Source organism: Denticeps clupeoides, chromosome 4, assembly GCF_900700375.1.
Source record: "Denticeps clupeoides chromosome 4, fDenClu1.1, whole genome shotgun sequence".
Lineage (NCBI taxonomy): Eukaryota > Metazoa > Chordata > Actinopteri > Clupeiformes > Denticipitidae > Denticeps > Denticeps clupeoides.
Genome location: NC_041710.1, coordinates 28,178,556 through 28,198,580, shown reverse-complemented (window position 1 = coordinate 28,198,580; position 20,025 = coordinate 28,178,556). Strand labels below are relative to the sequence as shown.

Below are 20,025 nucleotides of genomic sequence, written 5' to 3'. Positions count from 1 at the left end.
TCTCCAATATGGTTTTGTGGCATTACTTGCTGTGGGTTTGTCACGATTGGGTGCAGCTGGAGACTTTTGTCCTTTGTCCTTTTTTTCCCCTTTTGTTTCCCCTATTTTCAGCCCTCGCGGTGGTTTGTTTTTTGTTTAATAAATCATTGTTTTCAGTATGTCATGGTTCTGTGCTTCATTCCCCCGTCAGGGTTAGAAGATGGCTCGGAGAAAATGATTAATAAAGACTAATAAGATCTAAAATGCCAGCTTGACGCAAAGACTAGACTAAAGCTAAAATTAAAACAGGCTGCCAAAAACATCTATACAGCCCTACATTGGATTGACAATATTATGAATGAAATTCGCTTTTTTTAGAAGCACATCACCCCCTCCCCTTTCGACTGGTGTGAAATTCAGGTCATCAGCAGCAGCAGTAAGCAGGCACACAGCTAGAACTTAGAAAACACAAAGATGCTGAAGTTAGCTCATTATTCACAGCTCCTTATTCGAATTTACTGTTCCACCTAAGATACTGCAGGTTGCAATACTATTTATTTTACATGAAAATGTCCATATCAATTTTACAGTGAAAAATGTTTTTGGCCAGACAGGTATTAGTTGATACTATTTCTACACATTCTATTTACCCATAACAAGCCCAGAGCTTTTAAACTGTAAAAGAATGCCATTCATCAATCAGTTCCCATGTGAAATTTTCAGTAAAAGTGGTGTTTGGCCAGACTACCTGTCATTATCCGGTCCAGTCCAGGATCCTGTGTTCACCTGTGTCAATTGTATAAAGCTGCCCTGTTTGTTTCTGTTCGCCGTCAGGTCTTTGAGGTTATGCTCCATGTTCACCAACGTCTCGGATGTCTCCCCTGTCCTGCGCTTCACAAATTAAACCCCGGTTTTGTGATGTCATGCGCTTGCGTCCTTCTTCTTTGTCTTCCTCGTTACCTATTCTCATCATCTCCGTTCACCTGCCTCGTCATGCCAGCATGGTTGTGACAATACCATTTCTAATAATTCCGAGTTTTGAGTGCGCACCGAGATCATCACCTTATACAGACTTAATTTGTTCGTTTTTCTTAAAATATCCCCGCTGTAAGCCTCGCTGAACTTTACCCACTAAGGTAGAACAGACTATTTGAATAAGGAGCTAACTTCAGCATCATGTTTTACTTTGTGAGTGTCAGGATTGGCCTCAGCTGGAAACATCACCTGGGGCCAATCAGGACAGCTTTTGAAAAGCCTGTGGATCCGCCCCTCTTATAAAGTGAAGTGATTGTCACACGTGATACACAGCAGCACAGCACACAGTGCACACAGTGAAATTTGTCCTCTGCATTTAACCCATCACCCTGAGTGAGCAGTGGGCAGCCATGACAGGCGCCCTTGGAGCAGTGTGTGGGGACGGTGTTTTGCTCAGTGGCACCTTGGCAGATCGGGATTTGAACCGGCAACCTTCTGATTATGGGGCCGCTTCCTTAACCGCTAGGCCACCACAGCCCCCTCTAGAGCGGTGGCATTTTAGTGAACTCTTTCGTGAACTTGTTTGTGAACTTGACCTTCTGTGTGGACCTGGTGTTTGTTTGTGTTTGAGTTCTGGCAATCGGCACACGCCAGCGGGTTAGTTTACGTTCTCCACTTTTTATTGCCCATTTTTGGCCATCGTGCCGTGTTCCTTTGTTGTTATTAATAAATCCTTGTCCCCAGTATGTCCCGCCCCGCCAGCTCGCCGACGTGACAGTGAGTTGGATCTTAGATGCATGCAAAAAATATTTCCAATGCCTCACCATCCGCCCATGTCACCCATATCAAAACTGTATTATGAAGATGCTGACAAATATTCAACATTAGAGGTTGATTTAGTCAAAGGTCGGGTTTTGTCCATGTTCAGACTTCAAAAACCAAACATAGCATGTTGAAATCTGTCTTCTATAAATACAAAACTTTTGGTCATCAGGGACAGCATCAGACATGACAAGCCCAGCGACGAGGGTCTAAACACTGATGTAATAAGTGCTGACAGTCAGGAGACACTGAACACAGTTGTACACTATGTGCATTGTTGACATAAAAAAAAAGGTCTGAGTGAATGTGGAGCTGATAATGGCGTGTTGTAATGGGCTGTGAAATGCGTGCCATTCAGACAAAAAGATCCGCCCAAATTCCTGCCCACTGCAGCTGCTCTTTTCCTTAAGGCCACTGTCTTTCTGGCTCACACACACACACACACACACACACACACACACACACACACACACACACACACTCAGTTTTACATATTTGTGAGGACCTAGTGTATATGATATATAAACATTTAACAGATGGATAAACGTATAATTACATCTACTTAACAACTCTTCTACTTAACCTCAATAACAAAACACCGTTTTTTCCGTGAGGACCACAGAAGGTTCCCATTTTTAGTGAAGTTACAATTATTGTGAGCATGTTTGCCCTGAATACACGCACACACTTTTGTAGTAGTAGTACATTAAAAATGGCTGGTGCTGTGGCTGTATTTCGTTCATTGGAGAGAGAGTGGCCAGTTTCCATACTAGTACTGACCAAGTTGAAGCACTCACACCCACATACAGAAATGGCCATGTGCCAAGGGAAATGAAGCAGGAGAAACAGGGATCCCATCCATCTCAGTGGTGACCCACATAGAGGCATGAGAAGGGCGGAGGCCGAGTAAATGCCTCAGAAATGGGCCGGAACAGAAGGCCTGCTTCATCCATCACACACACACACACACACACACACACACACACACACACACACACACACACACACACACACACACACAGGCCTTCCCCTTCAAGCATTACCAAAATCACCAGAGACAAAGAGGGAGATAACAAAGGGAAGCAGGGCTGAGAAACTCCCTAATATCTAAAACTTTTGACATGGTTATGCAAATACCATAAAGTCCTCCGTTCTCCTGTCTTCACAGTGTTCCCTCTCAACAATGGAGCTCCACAAACTCACCCCATGTCGCAGTGCACAGCATACACGACCAAGCTCACACCAGCAGCAGAAAAGAGCAGAAGTGACAGAGGGGGCTAGATCCCCTCTAGCGACATCAGATGGGACAACAGAGGCACTCGCCATCACCTGGAGGCAGCATGTTCTTTGGACCTCATTCTCATCCACATTTATTACTCAAGATAGAGACTTGTCTATAAAAAGTTGACCGTACCAAAAACATGGCTCCAAAATAAAAAAAGAAGAATAATAGCATTCTACAGTATATTCCAGTATACTCTCAGAATGATTATAGTTTTGTATTATTTTATTTTATGACATTTTGAATGAGACTGTGTATACACAGTATATAAATTCAATATAGTTTTTACTAGGGCTTTGGGCCACTGAAAACTCACTTGTTTAGGGTAAAATAGGATGTGCACAAATTGCATCAAGTGTTACCTGTGACAATGTCATTATGCTGAGGATATGTGAGGATATATGCGTGAGATTTGTATGTAGATGCGTGAGGAATAAACGGTGTATGTGTGAGGTTTGTATGTATGTGAGGATATATGGTGTATGCATGAGGTTTGTAAGTAGATGTGTGAGGAATATATGGTGTATGTGTGAGGTTTGTATGTATGTGAGGATATATGGTGTATGCGTGAGATTTGTATGTAGATGTATGAGGAATATATGGTGTATGTGTGAGGTTTGTATGTACGTGAGGATATATGGTGTATGTGTGAGATTTGTATGTAGATGCGTGAGGAATATACGGTGTATGTGTGAGGTTTGTATGTACGTGAGAATATATGGTGTATGTGTGAGGTTTGTAGGTACGTGAGGATATATGGTGTATGTGTGAGGTTTGTAGGTACGTGAGGATATATGGTGTATGTGTGAGATTTGTATGTAGATGCGTGAGGAATATACGGTGTATGTGTGAGGTTTGTATGTACGTGAGAATATATGGTGTATGTGTGAGGTTTGTATGTACATGAGAATATATGGTGTATGTGTGAGGTTTGTAGGTACGTGAGAATATATGGTGTATGTGTGATGTTTGTATGTACGTGAGAATATATGGTGTATGTGTGAGGTTTGTAGGTACGTGAGGATATATGGTGTATGTGTGAGGTTTGTATGTACGTGAGGATATATGGTGTATGTGTGAGGTTTGTATGTACGTGAGGATATATGGTGTATGTGTGAGGTTTATATTAAGATGCGTGAGGAATACATGGTGTATGTGTGAGGTTTGTATGTAGATGCATGAGGAATATATGGTGTATGTGTGAGGTTTGTATGTAGATGCGTGAGGAATATATGGTGTATGTGTGAGGTTTGTATGTAGATGTGTGAGGAATATATGGTGCATGTGTGAGGTTTGTATGTAGATGCGTGAGGAATATATGGTGTATATGTGAGGTTTGTATGTAGATGTGTGAGGAATATATGGTGTATGCGTGAGGTTTGTATGTAGATGCGTGAGGAATATATGGTGTATGTGTGAGGTTTGTATGTAGATGTGTGAGGAATATATGGTGTATGTGTGAGGTTTGTATGTAGATGCGTGAGGTAAGGTAAAGTGTGTGCAAGCTTTTCTTGATATATGGCCTTGGGGCGTCTCACAGATTTTCTTATTTTATTTTATGACATTTTGAATGAGACTGTGCATATACAGTACATAAATTCAATATAATTTCCTTTTCTTTTTTGCTCAATCTTTAAATGCCACCCAAATGTTTTTCACTTAAGAACTACTACAGCGTTTTTGTGATGACTCGGCAGTTCCGGGCAAGCCAGGTGCTGCCCATCACATGAGAGGGTTCTAGTCAGCCCCAGCTGCCTCTCTTTTGGTGTGGGTAACTAGAACCCTTTATAAACGAGTTTCTCCCACACCCCCAGGTCCTGCATTGGCGTTGCGTTTGTTTTACGACTGCTACGGTGGTTTCTGTATGTTTTGGCCATTGTGCCATTTTCTTTTATGTTTATTAAAAAATCTCATTTATCACAATGACAAGTGAGTGTGCCTCATCTCTCCTTCTCCATTGTGGTTTTGAAGGAAATCCCATAGAGCAAGAAACACCACTTAATGAGAGAGCACTTCAGACATTTAATACTCTTCTTGAGTAAAATGAATTTGCTTCTCGTGGCGTTTTCTGTAATCAGCCAGGAAACACAGCACTCACTTCACATCAGCGTTTCTCATATTGCAATGTTAACCTGTTGCAGACATGCATTTACTATCCAAAGCTAGCAGATCCATCACAAAACATCTATAGCCACAAACTTCACACTGACACACAGGAGCCTCGGAGCACAGATAAGCTGTGACTCCCGAGTGACACGCTGATCAACTCTGACAGTTGGTGACACACTGATTACTGGCCCAGGATGATCTCCAGCAGACCGTGATCAACTGACATTCACCCGTCTGGTTATGTAAGATAGGAGGCTGCCTCATCTAACGCTGCCAGTCTTCTTTAAAATGGACGTATCCATGGAGACACGTAGGTCTGCGTGAGCAGGACCGGCCAGCAGGCAGCTGGAGTGAGTCTGAAGTCGGGTCCATTTGAACAGCACCGTGTTTGAACAGGCTGAGACATGCAGGGTGGGAAAGGTCACATTCTTCCAGATTAATACTTGGGTGCTTCTGTAAACAGTCCCTCCTCCGGCTTTCCTGCTGCACTTCTGCTGGGGTGACAGCGTTCCGATGCTGCCGGCAGCCATTCCTGCGAATGTGTCCTCTTCCATCCGCATTTTCCACCAAGTATTTAGATGAGAGTGAGCAGCTGCTTTCATTATGGGGTATTCAGGAAACGAAAATGAGGCAATTAGTGCAAGGGTGTCTTTGGCTAAATTTAGCTAACGCTGAGGAAAGGAGAGCAAAATTCAGCCGGGGGACGAGCTGCCACAACACCTCCTCCCGTTCCACCTTCTCCTAACGTCGACAATTACACTTCAGCCCCCCGCTGTACTCAGTACTACACAAACACTTAAGCCGCCCAAATGCACACAGACACAACGGCTCTAACACCCAGTTCAACCGGTCCAACCCACCCTCGGCCACGGAGCCCAAGTTAGAGGGGGTGGAGGACACTTAAACCGCCTCAAATTCTTTTGTGAAGATATTACTAACAATAAACTAATTCGATAGGTTGGAAAATACAGTGGTTGTCGACGATCTCCTGAACAGCATATTAGTGCATGGAACATTCCGGAGATGACACTTGACAATCAGAATCACATAATCACTGCTGGAGCCCATCCTGGGACCCTGGAAGCAACTGGGAGTTTTATAAATATAATAAAGAATCTCACTTTTGCCAATCATTGCATCAACAAACTTGTCAGACTTGTGCCTCCAAATTAGACTTCACTCACCTGTCTCCCATTGCCCTTTGACCCCTGTATGCTGCAGTGGCCCAGGCTGCCGTTGGGCGTGGTTCCGCAGCTGCTGATAATCTGCAGCTGCTTCTCTGCGCGGTCGGCTCGGTCGAGCAGCTCCTCGATGAACTGCTGCAGACGCACCTTGGCATTGGCCTCGCGCATCGCCGTCTCTTGCAGGAACTGGTCGATCTGAGATACCTCTCTGTGGAAAGAGTTGGACGAATTTTTTTATTTTTCATTTTTGACCAAGGAAAGGATGATGGATTCATTTTATTTTGCCAATACATGACTTAAATGATATTACTTGTTCAAAAAGTAATTTATTAATTTACTGCTACATATTACGATATTAATCCTTGCCCAAAAATCAGCTTCTATTAAAAATGAATCCACGCTACAAAAACAATTAACCTTGTAGAGTCTAACTACTCGACCACAAACCCTGGATCTGGTATGGATAATTATACATGTAGAAATTGAACATGTTCAATTTGAACATCCATCCAAATCAACGGAAGATTGATTCACCAAAAGAAAATGAAACTTCTGGAGGCCAGAGCCCAGGCCTAAAGCCAATAGAAGGTGAAGAAGGCTGAGCTCAAGAGAAGCCCTCACAATCTGACAGATTTGGCACACTAGTAAGAAATGACAAATATATCCAAGACAGACGTTCCACACTGATAGACTCCTACCCAAGAAGACTGAATACTGCAGCGCTCATAAGGTGCTTCAACAAAGTACTAGTTAAAGGGTGTGCACACTAGAATAGAAATAGAATGTTGCTTTTTCATGTGTCTTTCAATTGAATTGCACAGGCTATAGGTCACATCAAAAAAGTTTTGAAACTATTCATTCTGATCAAAGACGTGTGCACACGGGGGTTTAAGTGTCTTCTGCTCATCTCATGGTTGGTCCTCTCTCTCTCCTCCCTCCTTTTTTGTGAGGTTTATGTAATCCAGTTTTCAGAAGGGCCCTGAGGGATGCAGACAGCCAGTGCGAAAAAGGCCCTGCGTCTGTTATCTTTGTGCCTGACATCTCTGTCCTTATAAACAGTGGCAATCGCCTATGTCAACACAATCAAAACAGTCATTTCCAGACACACACACACACACACACACAAAGAGCTGCATGTTGATTTCTGACAAATGTACACTCATTCATGAGCCTTGAAGGTCATCTATTCACAGACAAATTCTGACTGTGCAGTTCCAGACACTCTCTGGGACAGCGACAGTGAAAGCGAAGTGCATGCTGTCTGCAGGCGTCTCTGATCAGCCTCTGCTCTTACAACTGGCATTTCATTAAACGAAAAAATTATAGCTGAAACACAGCACTATTCAGAAATGTGGCACGAGACATCTAGGGTTGTCTGTGTTCACAATTACTTAATTATTTACAAAAGTAATTGTGTAAATGATACACTCCACATATCAAAAATTCACACGTTTCAAAAATTTAGTGATGCTTAAAAAAAAAAACAAGTCCATATCTTACTCACAAGAATCTGTCTTTATCTATTTCACCAAAGGCAGACTTTTAAACAGAAATGATGAAAGTAATTGAGACCACAATGGGCTAAATTTAGCAGTGGGTCTCTATGGCTGCCACTGCTTAGAACTAATCTGCATTAAAATCCCCTCCACGGCTGAAAGTACAATTGAAATATTTTCCTGACGCACTGGCAGAATTGAAAATGAAAGGCTTTCTGTGCCAGTTTGAATTCAATAATGCAATAAAGAAAGCAAAAAGTAAGCTTTGACCACAGGCTCAGTCCATAGGAGAACCAGCGCTTGCTTGAATGTAATGCCAAGTTGACGGCATTATAAACTGTCAGGGCGTGAGGTGAGGCTTTGTGAAAACCAAGAAAAGGTTTGTGCAGCGCACTTCAAACTCACACGCCACACGTGTTGGTCTCAAACTGAAATCAAATCTTAATCCCACTGCTGACATGTGAAGGGATGTGCACTTTTGATGTACATTCAAGTTGTGGACTAACCGTATATCACTGAGACGAGCTGATGCACATGTCATCATTTCAAGACCAGAACGCCCAGACTGTCCCCTAACTCATCTGTGTACACAATGGTCTGAGGAGCTACATGGCTCCCAAACACGACCAAGGGTGAAAGTAATGCGTAACGGTCCGGATTTCAGTGGTGGAATGCAGAGCTGGAAAGAGGGGAGAGCAGCTGCCTGCACTTCCAGCAAAAAAACACACCCGTTAACACTATTTCATCTGAAACAATCCCAGCTGCCTTTGAGTACTGCTAGTTAATGTTAGCTTACTTTCTGCTCCATATAGGTGTTAAAAGGATCAATAGGAAGGTTGTGGTAACGGGCATCAAATCCCACTTAAAACCATTGTGTCCCTGAACAAGACACTTAACCCTGAGTGTCTCCAGGGGGGACTGTCCCTGTAACTACTGATTGTAAGTCGCTCTGGATAAGGGCGTCTGGTAAATGCTGTAAATGGATAGGCTGTACTGGCAGCTGTCTACTGTCACACCCGCATACAACGCAGATCAATATCATATTGAATATGCAGTGTATACACAATATGTACAAAGGAAACATTAACAAGACATTCATTTGATTATTTAAAAGTGCATCACAATAATTATAACAAAGATATAGCTGGACGAACACTACAATAAGCTATTGTACAATTGAAAAGGAAACCCAGTTATTTTGAGGAATTCCCTTTAAATGGATTAATTAGCGAGTTCCAGTACCCACATTAATGCCTTTTCCTCTCCTGCTCATTGTTTCCAGGCACTGACTGATCAATAAGCAACAGCTCATGCACACACTTTTTGGAAGAATGCAAACAACATTTGTTCACGTGTTTGCTTTCAGGAAGGAAGACATTTTGCCTGCTGGTTCCACACACAGACGGGCTGCGCTGGCAGTGATTCCAGCTCCTCACACACCTCACTTCTGTTCTGGTACACTAGGGGCCATCGTGGAAACTGGCATATATGCTCTCTAGAGCGTTCCGTGGAAGAGAGAGCAAGCTCTTCCAGCGCCGATCAGTGTGTTATTGCATCATTACAGTGGACCCGCAGGTGCTGATAACCCATCATGAGAAAACAGTTAATGTCCTCGCCCTCTGAGAGAGAGAGAGAGAGAGAGAGAGAGAGAGAGAGAGAGAGAGTCCAGAAAAGAACTACTGCTCTCCCACACCTTGTTTTCTTCTCTCAATTCCAACATTTCCTTAGGGATGAGGCGGGAAGTGGTGCATTAATGGTGCAGCGTACTGTGGCCGATGGAGCGACTGCTGGAATAAAGATGAGAGAAAGGGGGAGAGAGACTGATCTGCCCGGTGTTCCTCAGACAGAACTAATTTACAGTAGTTCGACAGACGTTCGACCACCCTGAACAGCACGTGGGGGCTGAACAGAAGATTTCCCATGGTCAGTGTGTAGTCAGAAAGACACTCTCTGTCTGGTTTCTGTCTGCTTGTAAGGCACTAAGGGAGATGCAGTCCAGGCCATGGAGGAGTAACAAGTTCTTAAGTGAGACACAGATGTGTCTGACTTCTGGGACGACTGCCATGCCTCTGCTGATCCAAGAACATCTGTATTCAGTACCGAAACCTACAGGATTTAATAAAAGCTGTTTTATTTTTCTGTTTTCTTATGATATGTAATTAGGGGTAAATAATCATGTTGACTTCCTGAACATTGTGCTCCCCTGTAGACCCTGTTTGGAGGACAGACCCTGTTTTGGAGGTTAGAGGCGGGTGATAAAACAATATAGAAATGAGATGGTTACCTATATATATTTGGTTACCTATTAAATTTATTTAAATTTAAAACTAAAATTACTATTAAACTCATGTGTCACATATAAGTAAAAAGAAATAATACGTATCATGATATATATGGAATGACATGAGTTAGAAAATAATATAACACCCCTGCCCACCCCATCCCCATTTCACCCAGCTTCATGTAGGGTAAATATTCTTAACTCATGGTATTTTTAATGATTTCCATTTTCAATTATGAGAGAGTCATATGGTAATGAAATATTCAATGTTATGACAGTCTGAAATACACACAAATCATACTTTTATAATTACCAGCAGTTTGTAAGGCAAGACTCATTCATCAGCCGAACGAGAGATAAGGAGTAAATTCAAGAGGCTTTTTCTTTTCAGGAAGAAAATCTGATTAACACGACTCATTTCACCCTTTTAAAACGAAGTGTGAGCTGATGAACTCACACAGCGCAGTTGTACAGATGGAGTGAGCCAGTTTAAAATGGCCTCCAGTCACAGTCCGTGAAGTCAATGAAGTCAATTCCATAACAATTAAGGAATAAGGCCAGCATGCCCATGTGTGGTGAGAGAATCTGCATTAAAGATTCTCTGGTTTCCAAGCTGACTGTAAGGATGCAGGACCAACATGGCCTTGTGAGAGTCTGGTTAGTAATTAGCAAAAGAACAAGGGAATAATGGGAAAATGCGGGCTACCATAATTAGAGGCAGGATCTGCTTAGAGGTAAGCGAGGCTAGAAATGCTTTGCTGGCATAATACCATGAAGAAATCAGACTCATGCTAGAGGTCTGAATGCATTAATTCCTAATGCATTGCAATATGAATCACCCTTATCAAAACCCTTTTTTCTTCATCCACCTTTCAGTAACGTTCAGATTCACTGGCTGTCACACACTGGCTATCGGTAAACAGGTAAAAGCCTCCCATTGGATAATTACTGCATGGATGATTATGTCCGGTTATTCCATTAGTGAATTTCTTCTTCTTTGATGGCACGGGCACATATCAAGATGACAATGCCAGGAGTCATCGGACTCAAATTGTGAAAGAGGGTTCGTGGAGCATTTCACACATGGATTGACCACCATGGATTGAGTCCAGCATTTGGCAAAAAATGTATGGAGAGAAGTAAATGTTGTGGCATTGCAAAAAGGTCATCGAAACAATGCCACCACAAACGCAGTTGTCACACAGCAGTGCAACCAAACATAAAAGTGTGTAATGTTATTTTGGACAGGCAGTGTATATACCATGTCTTTAAAGCATTTTTAGTACCTACTAAATATGTACAGTATGTATTGATATAAAAACCCAAAGAGGGCTGAATCAGCCCAATCTCCAATATTACAGTGGTTTAATGCACAGTGCCATGATTACAAAATAGTCCCCTCCTACATTTACATCATTTATCAGACGCCCTTATCCAGAGTGACTCACAATCAGTAGTGACAGGGACAGTCCCCCTGGAGACACTCAGGGTTAAGTGTCTTGCTCAGGGACACAATGGTAGTAAGTGGGATTTGAACCTGGGTCTTCTGGTTCATAGGCGAGTGTGTTACCCGCTAGGCTACTACCACCCCTCCTAAAACCCCTTCACTGAGATCGAGCAAAAGCCTATATTATCACACCTTACCACATAGTATCTATCTGGCAAAGAAACAAGAACCAAAATGAGAGCTGAAAAAGGCGAGAAGACCAGTGGAGGCTGAAAAGTGCAGGTGGGAAGATTCAGGTCCATCAGAGGGACAGGAAAACTAGGATAGTACCAAACCCCAGTCAGTAGTACTGACAGGAGAATGGGGTGTGACATTCAACTGGCTTACAAATGCATACATAACAAGTATGTTTCGTTAAATGAGATGAATCCATTGTGAATCAGCAGTACATTGTTTTTGAGCCAGGACAGGGAAAGCCACTGGCAGGTTAGTATTTTTAGTATTCTAATATTCTAGTATTCTTGTGGAGTAGTTTTCTGAAATCGCATTCACTCCCATTCATTTTACAGCACAAGAGCGATTGCACTTTCAGTCTTCCAACAACCACATATTTCACCTATTCAACCAATGTAACCAGTTCAACCAAATTTAACCCCCTTCCACTCATCCCCCCTCCTCCACTCCTCCTTGTCATCCCTCTATCCTCAGATTCACCCATATGCATTTTATAGAGCAGCTATGGTGCCACTTTCAGCCTTTAAACAACCACATATTTCACATATTCAACCACATTTAACCTCCTTCAACTCATCCCCCTTACCCCCACTTCTCCTTTTCATCCCTCCATCCTCCCATTGATCCTCCCAGGATCCAAATGCCACCAAATTTCTTGAGACACATTGTGTTATATGCAAATTAAAGCCCAAATAATCTCAATTTCTCAATGTCAACTAATTTAATCATTTCACTCTTCCCCTTCATCCTTTCATCTTGTTGTCTTTTAACCTTTCGTTGCTTTATGAGCCAAAATCAATGTTAGGTGGCCAGAAAGATGGAATGACACAAGGTGTGACAGGAGAGAACAGAAATCTGTAGTAAAGAACAACAGAGGGCAGAGAAAAGAACAGTGGGGAAGAGAAAGAGATCTGAGAAGAGAGATGATGTATTCATCGACCTCAATTCTAAGCTTTTCTTTTTTTCTCGCAGGCTCAATCACACATGACCGGCTTCGCAAGCCAATCCGTAAGGCATGTCTGCCTGTGAATCAATTGCATCGAGTAAATATTTCATGCCGGTGCCCTGCTGCGTCCTGTGCACCCCCTGCCCCCTCTGTAAATTTCAAGGCATCTTCAATGCGCCCCTCTTCACAAGAACAAAGCACAAGGACTTTCAGAAAAGCTCTACTACCATCATTAGTTTTGAAATCATATAGAAGAAAATCACATTCCACTAAAGCCTTTGGTCAATCTCCCTGTCAGCTTGTTACAGTCATTTTAACATAAAATTATTATTTTAATAATACGAAATTTCCCCTTTTCATAGGTTCAATGCTGGAGCAAAGGCTTCAGGCTTCTGAGAGCCTGGAGAGGGAAGACGATAAGAATCAGGGTATCATCTGCCGAGCAGCTGGTGCTGTAGCTCCTCGACTCGGGTCCAATCCCATCTGCCCGGGACCGGTCAGCCGAGATCAGTAGAGGTGATGAGATCTGTCTGTCGGTTGACCTGTGGGTGAGGATGGAGGTGACCAGAGGAAACATGGTTGTTGAGGGAATGTGGTGTAAACTCCCTCATCTGCTCTGCTCTGACAGAGTCCACCCCTGCGGCCTGATAAATAATGTTCTCTCCAAGGAGAAGAGCAATGCCCGGGGAAGCTCGTGGCTCACTCCGAGCCCTGCTGATGCTGGGATCTGAGCTGTCTTATTGAGAGGCCAAAAATTATCAAAATGAATCACATTCTATGTTGGCTATGAGAATAATTATAATCATTTCTATATTTAAACTACATAATATTACAGAATAATATAAATACAGAGGATAACCTGATGAACCTGTTATTGTGAAAACCTTGCAACAAAGGCATAAGTAATTTAATTAATCCACCATAATTTCTCTTCACACTTGCAGCACCTTGTGTGCTACAGCCAATTTCCTGACCCACATATCTCTTTATCTGTGTGCTTGCAGCATGCTAACACCATCCTCAAAGGTATAGCCATTAATGAGGAAGGCTTCTGTACTCACGAGCTCTACATTCTGGGACACAGCGATGAGTCCTTTGCTGTTTCCACAGTAGCGCTAGATACATCTGAACGATAAGTCTCCGCCCCCCCTTGCTGGAAGGAGAAAAGAGGGAGATTGTGCTAGGCACACAGCGGCGTGATATACAGCCCTGTGCAAACCACTGCATCCCTTACATGGCAGCAGACGATGGCTTCCAACCCATCCAGCTCCATCCCCACCCTCTCCACCTCACCAAGAGGCATAAATCGAGCTCATGGTCTATGGTTGCTCATGGTCTACTGGGTTCACACATTTTAACCAGTTCGCACACTACCTTGTATACAGATACCTTGTATCTCTCACGTTGAGCAGTAAATGAAAGCGACTATGAAGGTGTCCCATCAAATAAGATGCATCATCACACGTACAGGCGCACGGAGGGGAAGAGAAGCTGTTTTGGCTGAAAATTTTAAAATAATGTACCTGCTCCAAGCATGTTAAATTGAACTGCTTTTTAAATTATCAAAACTAAAGGGTGGAATGGGGTGGGGCATAGATCTAATCAAAGTTCTGATGAAACTTGAGAGCCCCAGTAAACTGTCTGTGATGTGAACTAGTGTTCTTTTAAAAGGGTTCCACACAAAAAATGTATATAATGAATTATCTTGAGCGTTTTTTTTTTTGCAATATTGTATTAACTCCTAATTGTAATCACGCTTGAAGATGACACCAGCTGTTATGATATAGTGGACATCCTGAAAATCTCACATTTCATTAGCATGACCTAAAGCCAGACTTGTCCACTAGCTATTCCACATTTCTTAATAAAAAAATCTTTTAAATGTAATGAAGATACAAAACTTCCCAGAAGGCACAGTTCTGTAACATTAACATGATCTCTGTGGTCAGAATTACACTATAGGCACTTTCATTAGGACTGTATGGCAGCAGAATCCTGAAGCATCAGAGTTGTTGGGGCATTCCAGGTTTTTTTTTTTTGTGAGGACAGAAACCAGGACACACCCAAGGCTACCAAATATAGAAGTGATAAAAGAGAAGCTGTGAGATTCTGCTATCTGCAATTAAGGGGCCTGAAGGTTATACATGCAAAGCTGAACCCCAGCCCAACAGCTTTCAAATGTGAATAATTAGGCTTGCTATCCACACGTTTCTCCGCTATCCACACTTTTTTTCCGGATATACTTCAGGGCTATTTCGGTTTGAAAAATGTCAGGAGGACACCGTGTCCACGGCAAAGAGACCGTCAGCTTCACCCATGTCCTCCTTTGGTATCACAATCACAACAGGAAGTGAAATAATTACAACTGAACTGCTGACCTCAGATCTGCTCCAGCCCATGGGTGGAGGCTGACCCCCATAGCTACATACTAGATGTTTCAATCAGCTTCTCAGCATACGTCAATTAAGGATATTTATAATATATCATGAGTAATATTTTATGTTATCGTCTTGTATGTTAAGAAATTTTGTGTTCAACAAATAACGTTATTCATTTTGCAGACCAGAGGAGCATCTGTCTTCCCACTAGGGCTGCACAATTTGGGGAAAAAAGACATATTGCAATTATTGAGATCAATATTGCGATATGCGATTGCGATATGATAAAGGGCACTTGCTTGTATATCAATGAAAAGTTGCATACAAATTACTAATAGTGAAATGTTTAATTTCAAAGTGAAACATACAAACTACTTATAACAACTTGAAATGCCCAGTGCTTTCAAAATACAATATTCTACAAAATTAAATAATCACAAAAAACTTTTATATTACTGTCGAACGACAAACCCTGGTAAGGCTAAACAACTGTTTTGATTATATTTGGTCATTATAAAATCCTGTATTATAGTTCTTATGTTTAACAAAAAAGGTTGTTTGGAGGCTGACTTGAACACAGGGATGCGTAGCTTTGCTAGCTTAGCTAAGGTTAAGATTTGTAAACTGAGGTGAATTTCTTTAGGAAACCTTCAAAGTTTGAGAAAAGTTAACTAAACAGCTAAGAACAGTCTAAATGCCTATGTTTAGCCAAACCGTTGTTTGGAGGCTGACTTGAACACATGAATGAATAGCTTCGCTAGCTTAGCCTAGCTTAGCTAAGGTTAAGACTTATAAAACGGGATTTTATAATGGCCAAATATATTCAAAACAATTGTCCAGCCTTACCTATGAAATGTAATCCCCCGGGATCTGGTTTGGAGCGTACAGCGGTTTGTACAGACCCAAGCAGCACAAGAGTGGGGCATTTTTATCCACTTCTCTCAATAGACATGTATATGCTTCACTCCACAGCAGAGCCTATCGCAATATGGCGGCGACGTTGACGTACGTCTACCCATATGTCTATGTGAGTCAACAATCGAAAGTCATGTGACTAAACATGTCACATTCGACTGAAGTGAGATGTTGCCAATTCAATCCATGTACTAATAATTTAAATTGCATCTTTTTGCGCTCTTTAATCGCACAGACTAACATCGCGATTACGATTGCGATTAGATTAATCGTGCAGCACTACTTCCCACCCCATAGGAAAGCGACAGCTTCTGCTCTGACACCTGTATGTATTGCAGTTCTTGACAAAATTATATAAAATGTGTCTGTGTATGGATCTGCCCTATAGTTATTTTTTTCCAAGTAAGCAGGTAAAATCATGTTCATCTTTCATATTAAATATAAAAAATTAAGTATTTTCCTTGTCTGAAAAATGTGTTGTGTACAGTTCATTGTTTGTAGGTCTCTACAAATCCATACAAATGCCTGTTGCTTTGGATGAAAGGGAAAGGCTACAGGGCTGATCATGAACATTGCCAGGGTCTTTCAGTGAACATTGCTGTCTTATATACCTATAGGCAGATTACAATTTGAACATAAAATTATGATATATTTTTAAAAAATGCTTCTCTATCAATTTATTCATGGCTTGGTCGTAAATGCATGTCTGAAACAAACCAAGACAATAAAAATTGACCAAAAATGCTCGTCATTTTTGCATTGGTATGCGAAAGTCCCGCCTCAAACTGAAATGTGTAGTGGGCTGTCAGCAGCCAGAACTGTGAATTATACACAATTCCATGTTTTGTAGTGGATTCCATTTTATTTGTTGGATTTTCAGTGGAAATCATAGGGCCCTAAGTATGGCAAAATAGATCATAGAGAAAACATTGCGAAAGATTTCCATCCCTTCTTCCACAATGAAAGCATAATGGCTTCTGCACACACATGTAAGTTATTAAATATGTATAACTGCAGTGGTGGCATCATAGAGCTGATAAAATGGCACAGTGAATAATAATTGGGCAAAAGATAGACTCAGCTAAAATGTTCTTGATATAAGGATCTGTGACCTTGGTACTGTTACAGGTCATATACAGTCCCTGACAAAAGTCTGTCGCTTGTGTACAAATTGACCTCAAGTGCCCCTGAAATATATTTCTAATCACAAGAAATGGCTCTAATTACAAGAAATGGCTCATTTTATTCCCAACAGCTTTTGTAATAATGTTTCGGTGCAAAATGAAACTGTCAAAAAGTATTCTAATATTCAAAGCTCGGTAAAGTGTTGTGTTCTGGGGTTACATCCAGTTTGGGGGTGTGTGAGAGATCTGCAGGGTGGAAGGCAACTTCAATAGTCTGAAATACCAAGAAATCTTCACTACCTTTTATATTCCCAACTACAAAAGAGGCCAAATTCTGCAGCAGGATGGTGCTCCATCACATACTTCCATCTCCACATCAAAGTTTCTCAAGGCAAAGAAGATGAAGATTCTCCAGGATTGGCCAGCCCAGTCACCAGACATGAACATCATTGAGCATGTGTCGGGTAGGATGAAGGAGGAAGTATGGAAGACGAAACCAAAGAATATTGGTGAACTCTGGGAGGCATGCAAGACTGCTTTCTTTGCTATTCCTGATGACTTCATCAGTAAATTGTATGAATCCTTGCCAAACCGCATGGATGCAGTCCTTCAAGCTCATGGAAAACGAGATATTAAATTTGGATCTCACAGCACAACTACTTAACTTGCTGACATATTTTTGTATTTGCAGTAAATTTGTTCAATTTCTGCAGAGGCGACAAAACTTTGGTCTTGCCAAAATTTGACTGTATTCTGTATTCACAACAGACTATTTTTTACCAGGGTTCACTCTGAATTTGGCTTCTGTTACAGCCTAAGTGGCTGGACATAAGAGACTGTTCAGACTGTCTCATCATTGTTCCTCTGCGGAAAAAACTGGGCCTTTTTCACTCTTCCTCTAAACATGATGACAAGCTTTTCCTCTGCAGTCACACACGCTTTCGTCATTTTGGTCAACCAAATATTTCATCCGTAAGCTGCGGTGCAGTTTTTCCATCCCAAAGCTCCAGATGTTTAACTGCCAACCTTTCCCTGGAGTCTAACAGCCTACTTGTGCCTGCTGAGGACCTTAATACAGAACAACATGCTGGACTACAACAGAACATATTCCTCGCACTCAGCGCTGGCCTTATTATTTCCTTAGTTATAAATTGCCAGGCCCATAATGTGGACCATAATGTGGTAATGTGGACTTAAACTCCGATTAGCTCCGATTAACTGACAAATTCTTATAAGGGAAAGACAATTCTCTGTGCATCACAAGTCACAGTGCAGGAGGCACAAGAAATGGCTGCTGGCTGGTTTAGCAAATCTATTTATTAGCCCCAAGCAGAATGGTGTTATTCTCGTGAATTCATTTGTACACTGTATACCATGGTTGCAGGGATTTTACCAATTTGACGATTAAAGGTGGTGTGAAATGTTGTGGTTAATACACCTTTAAGACTTCCCCAACCTCGCAAAAAAGTTTTAAAAAATTGCCCGAACCAAAGACATGGAATAGCCTGACACGCCAGGAAAAACATTGTGGCCAAAGGATCCATCACCTCAATTTTACAGCATCCCAAAATCATCACGTGGACATATCCACACAATTTAAAGTAGACTGGGGAGTGTGGGGTATAGATTGTGTGGGGAGGTGAGGAGGTTATAGAGTGCTAAACATGCCAAAACTCAGCACTTAATTGTCCCCTGACATTATTTTTTTTATTTGGCTTATATAGGTCTTAGTAGTTGGAAAGTTTCTTTCCAAAACATAGCCGTGGTGCATAACTGGTACAGCCACTTTAAGACAGTCACACAATGAGATTTCCCCAGGACGTGCTGTTTTTTTTGTCTGTAGCCTTAAAGAAGGAGAGAGGAAGGACAAGGAGGACAGTGGCCTATAGACATCGAGGGGGCATTCGCAGAAATGACGTCATCAACACCATTCACCAACCACAATGTTTGACGCAGACAGGAAGTCCCCTTGTGACGACATAACGGGTTATTCTCTAGATCAGGCCATCTGAGCTGCCGCTCTCTGAACGGTGAAGCAGAATGGCCAAAGCACTCTTTACACCTATCGCCATTTCTGGCCACTACGAGACCATAGACAGGCTAGGGGAACTCTAATTAATGATAAATAATCTCACAAGGTAAAATTTTCATGTCAGGGGACCATTAAGAGGCGCATTTTCTAAAACATTGGCCTAACATACATAATTTTACAATAAAACGTCGTAAAACACGTTGTTTGCCAGAATGTTGCCAGAACGCAGTTTTTACAGCCTTTCATTGTTGACAATACTAAAAGGATATAGCTGTGTTGTAGGCTACAGATTGAAGATTGAAGTTTGCTTCCAATTTGTCTATAACAAGCATTATGTTTTCTCATCTGGCCTTCTCATAAAAGGATTGTTTAAGGACAAGGAAAGCCTGTTTGCATAGGTACTTAAATAGTAACTGGATTGCTCCAACAAACCACTGCCGCAAAGAGAGTGTTCAGCAGTAGTGTCAATATTCTCTCACCTCATCGTTCAAGGCTGAGCTCAGAAAACATGCACATATATGCCTTTTTGCACTGATTTGTGAACTGTTAAAAGTCTAATGTAGACAGGTTTATCATAATTTTATGCTATGTGTTCATGTATTTGTTAATAGAGTTGTATGTTAATATGTTAATACAGTTGTGAAATCAATTCATATAAAATAAACAAGATAATCGTGATGCCGGCATATCTCTAAAATGGTACCACCAAAATTTCAAATCATTGCAACCCTACTGTATATTTGATGTGTCATTAGTGAAACTGTCCCCTCTACAAAGATTTAAGGTTCAGAGTAGGCCAGTGTTTTAGAAGTTGACAAATT

The 20,025-nt window shown here is 41.7% G+C and overlaps 1 protein-coding gene across 4 annotated transcripts in view; it reads right to left on the bottom strand.

Annotated features, from left to right (window-relative positions):
- The window catches only part of fbxo41 (F-box protein 41), a 65,252-nt gene that overhangs the window by 27,661 nt on the left and 17,566 nt on the right, over positions 1–20,025 (bottom strand). For all 4 annotated transcript variants that reach the window (XR_003749559.1, XM_028977398.1, XM_028977400.1 and 1 more), the window contains exon 4: positions 6,352–6,559. Coding sequence is in view for 3 of the 4 variants with exons in the window: in XM_028977398.1 (XP_028833231.1) it covers positions 6,352–6,559 (208 nt within the window). In the remaining variant the exon portion in view is untranslated. The remainder of the gene's footprint in view (positions 1–6,351; positions 6,560–20,025) is intronic.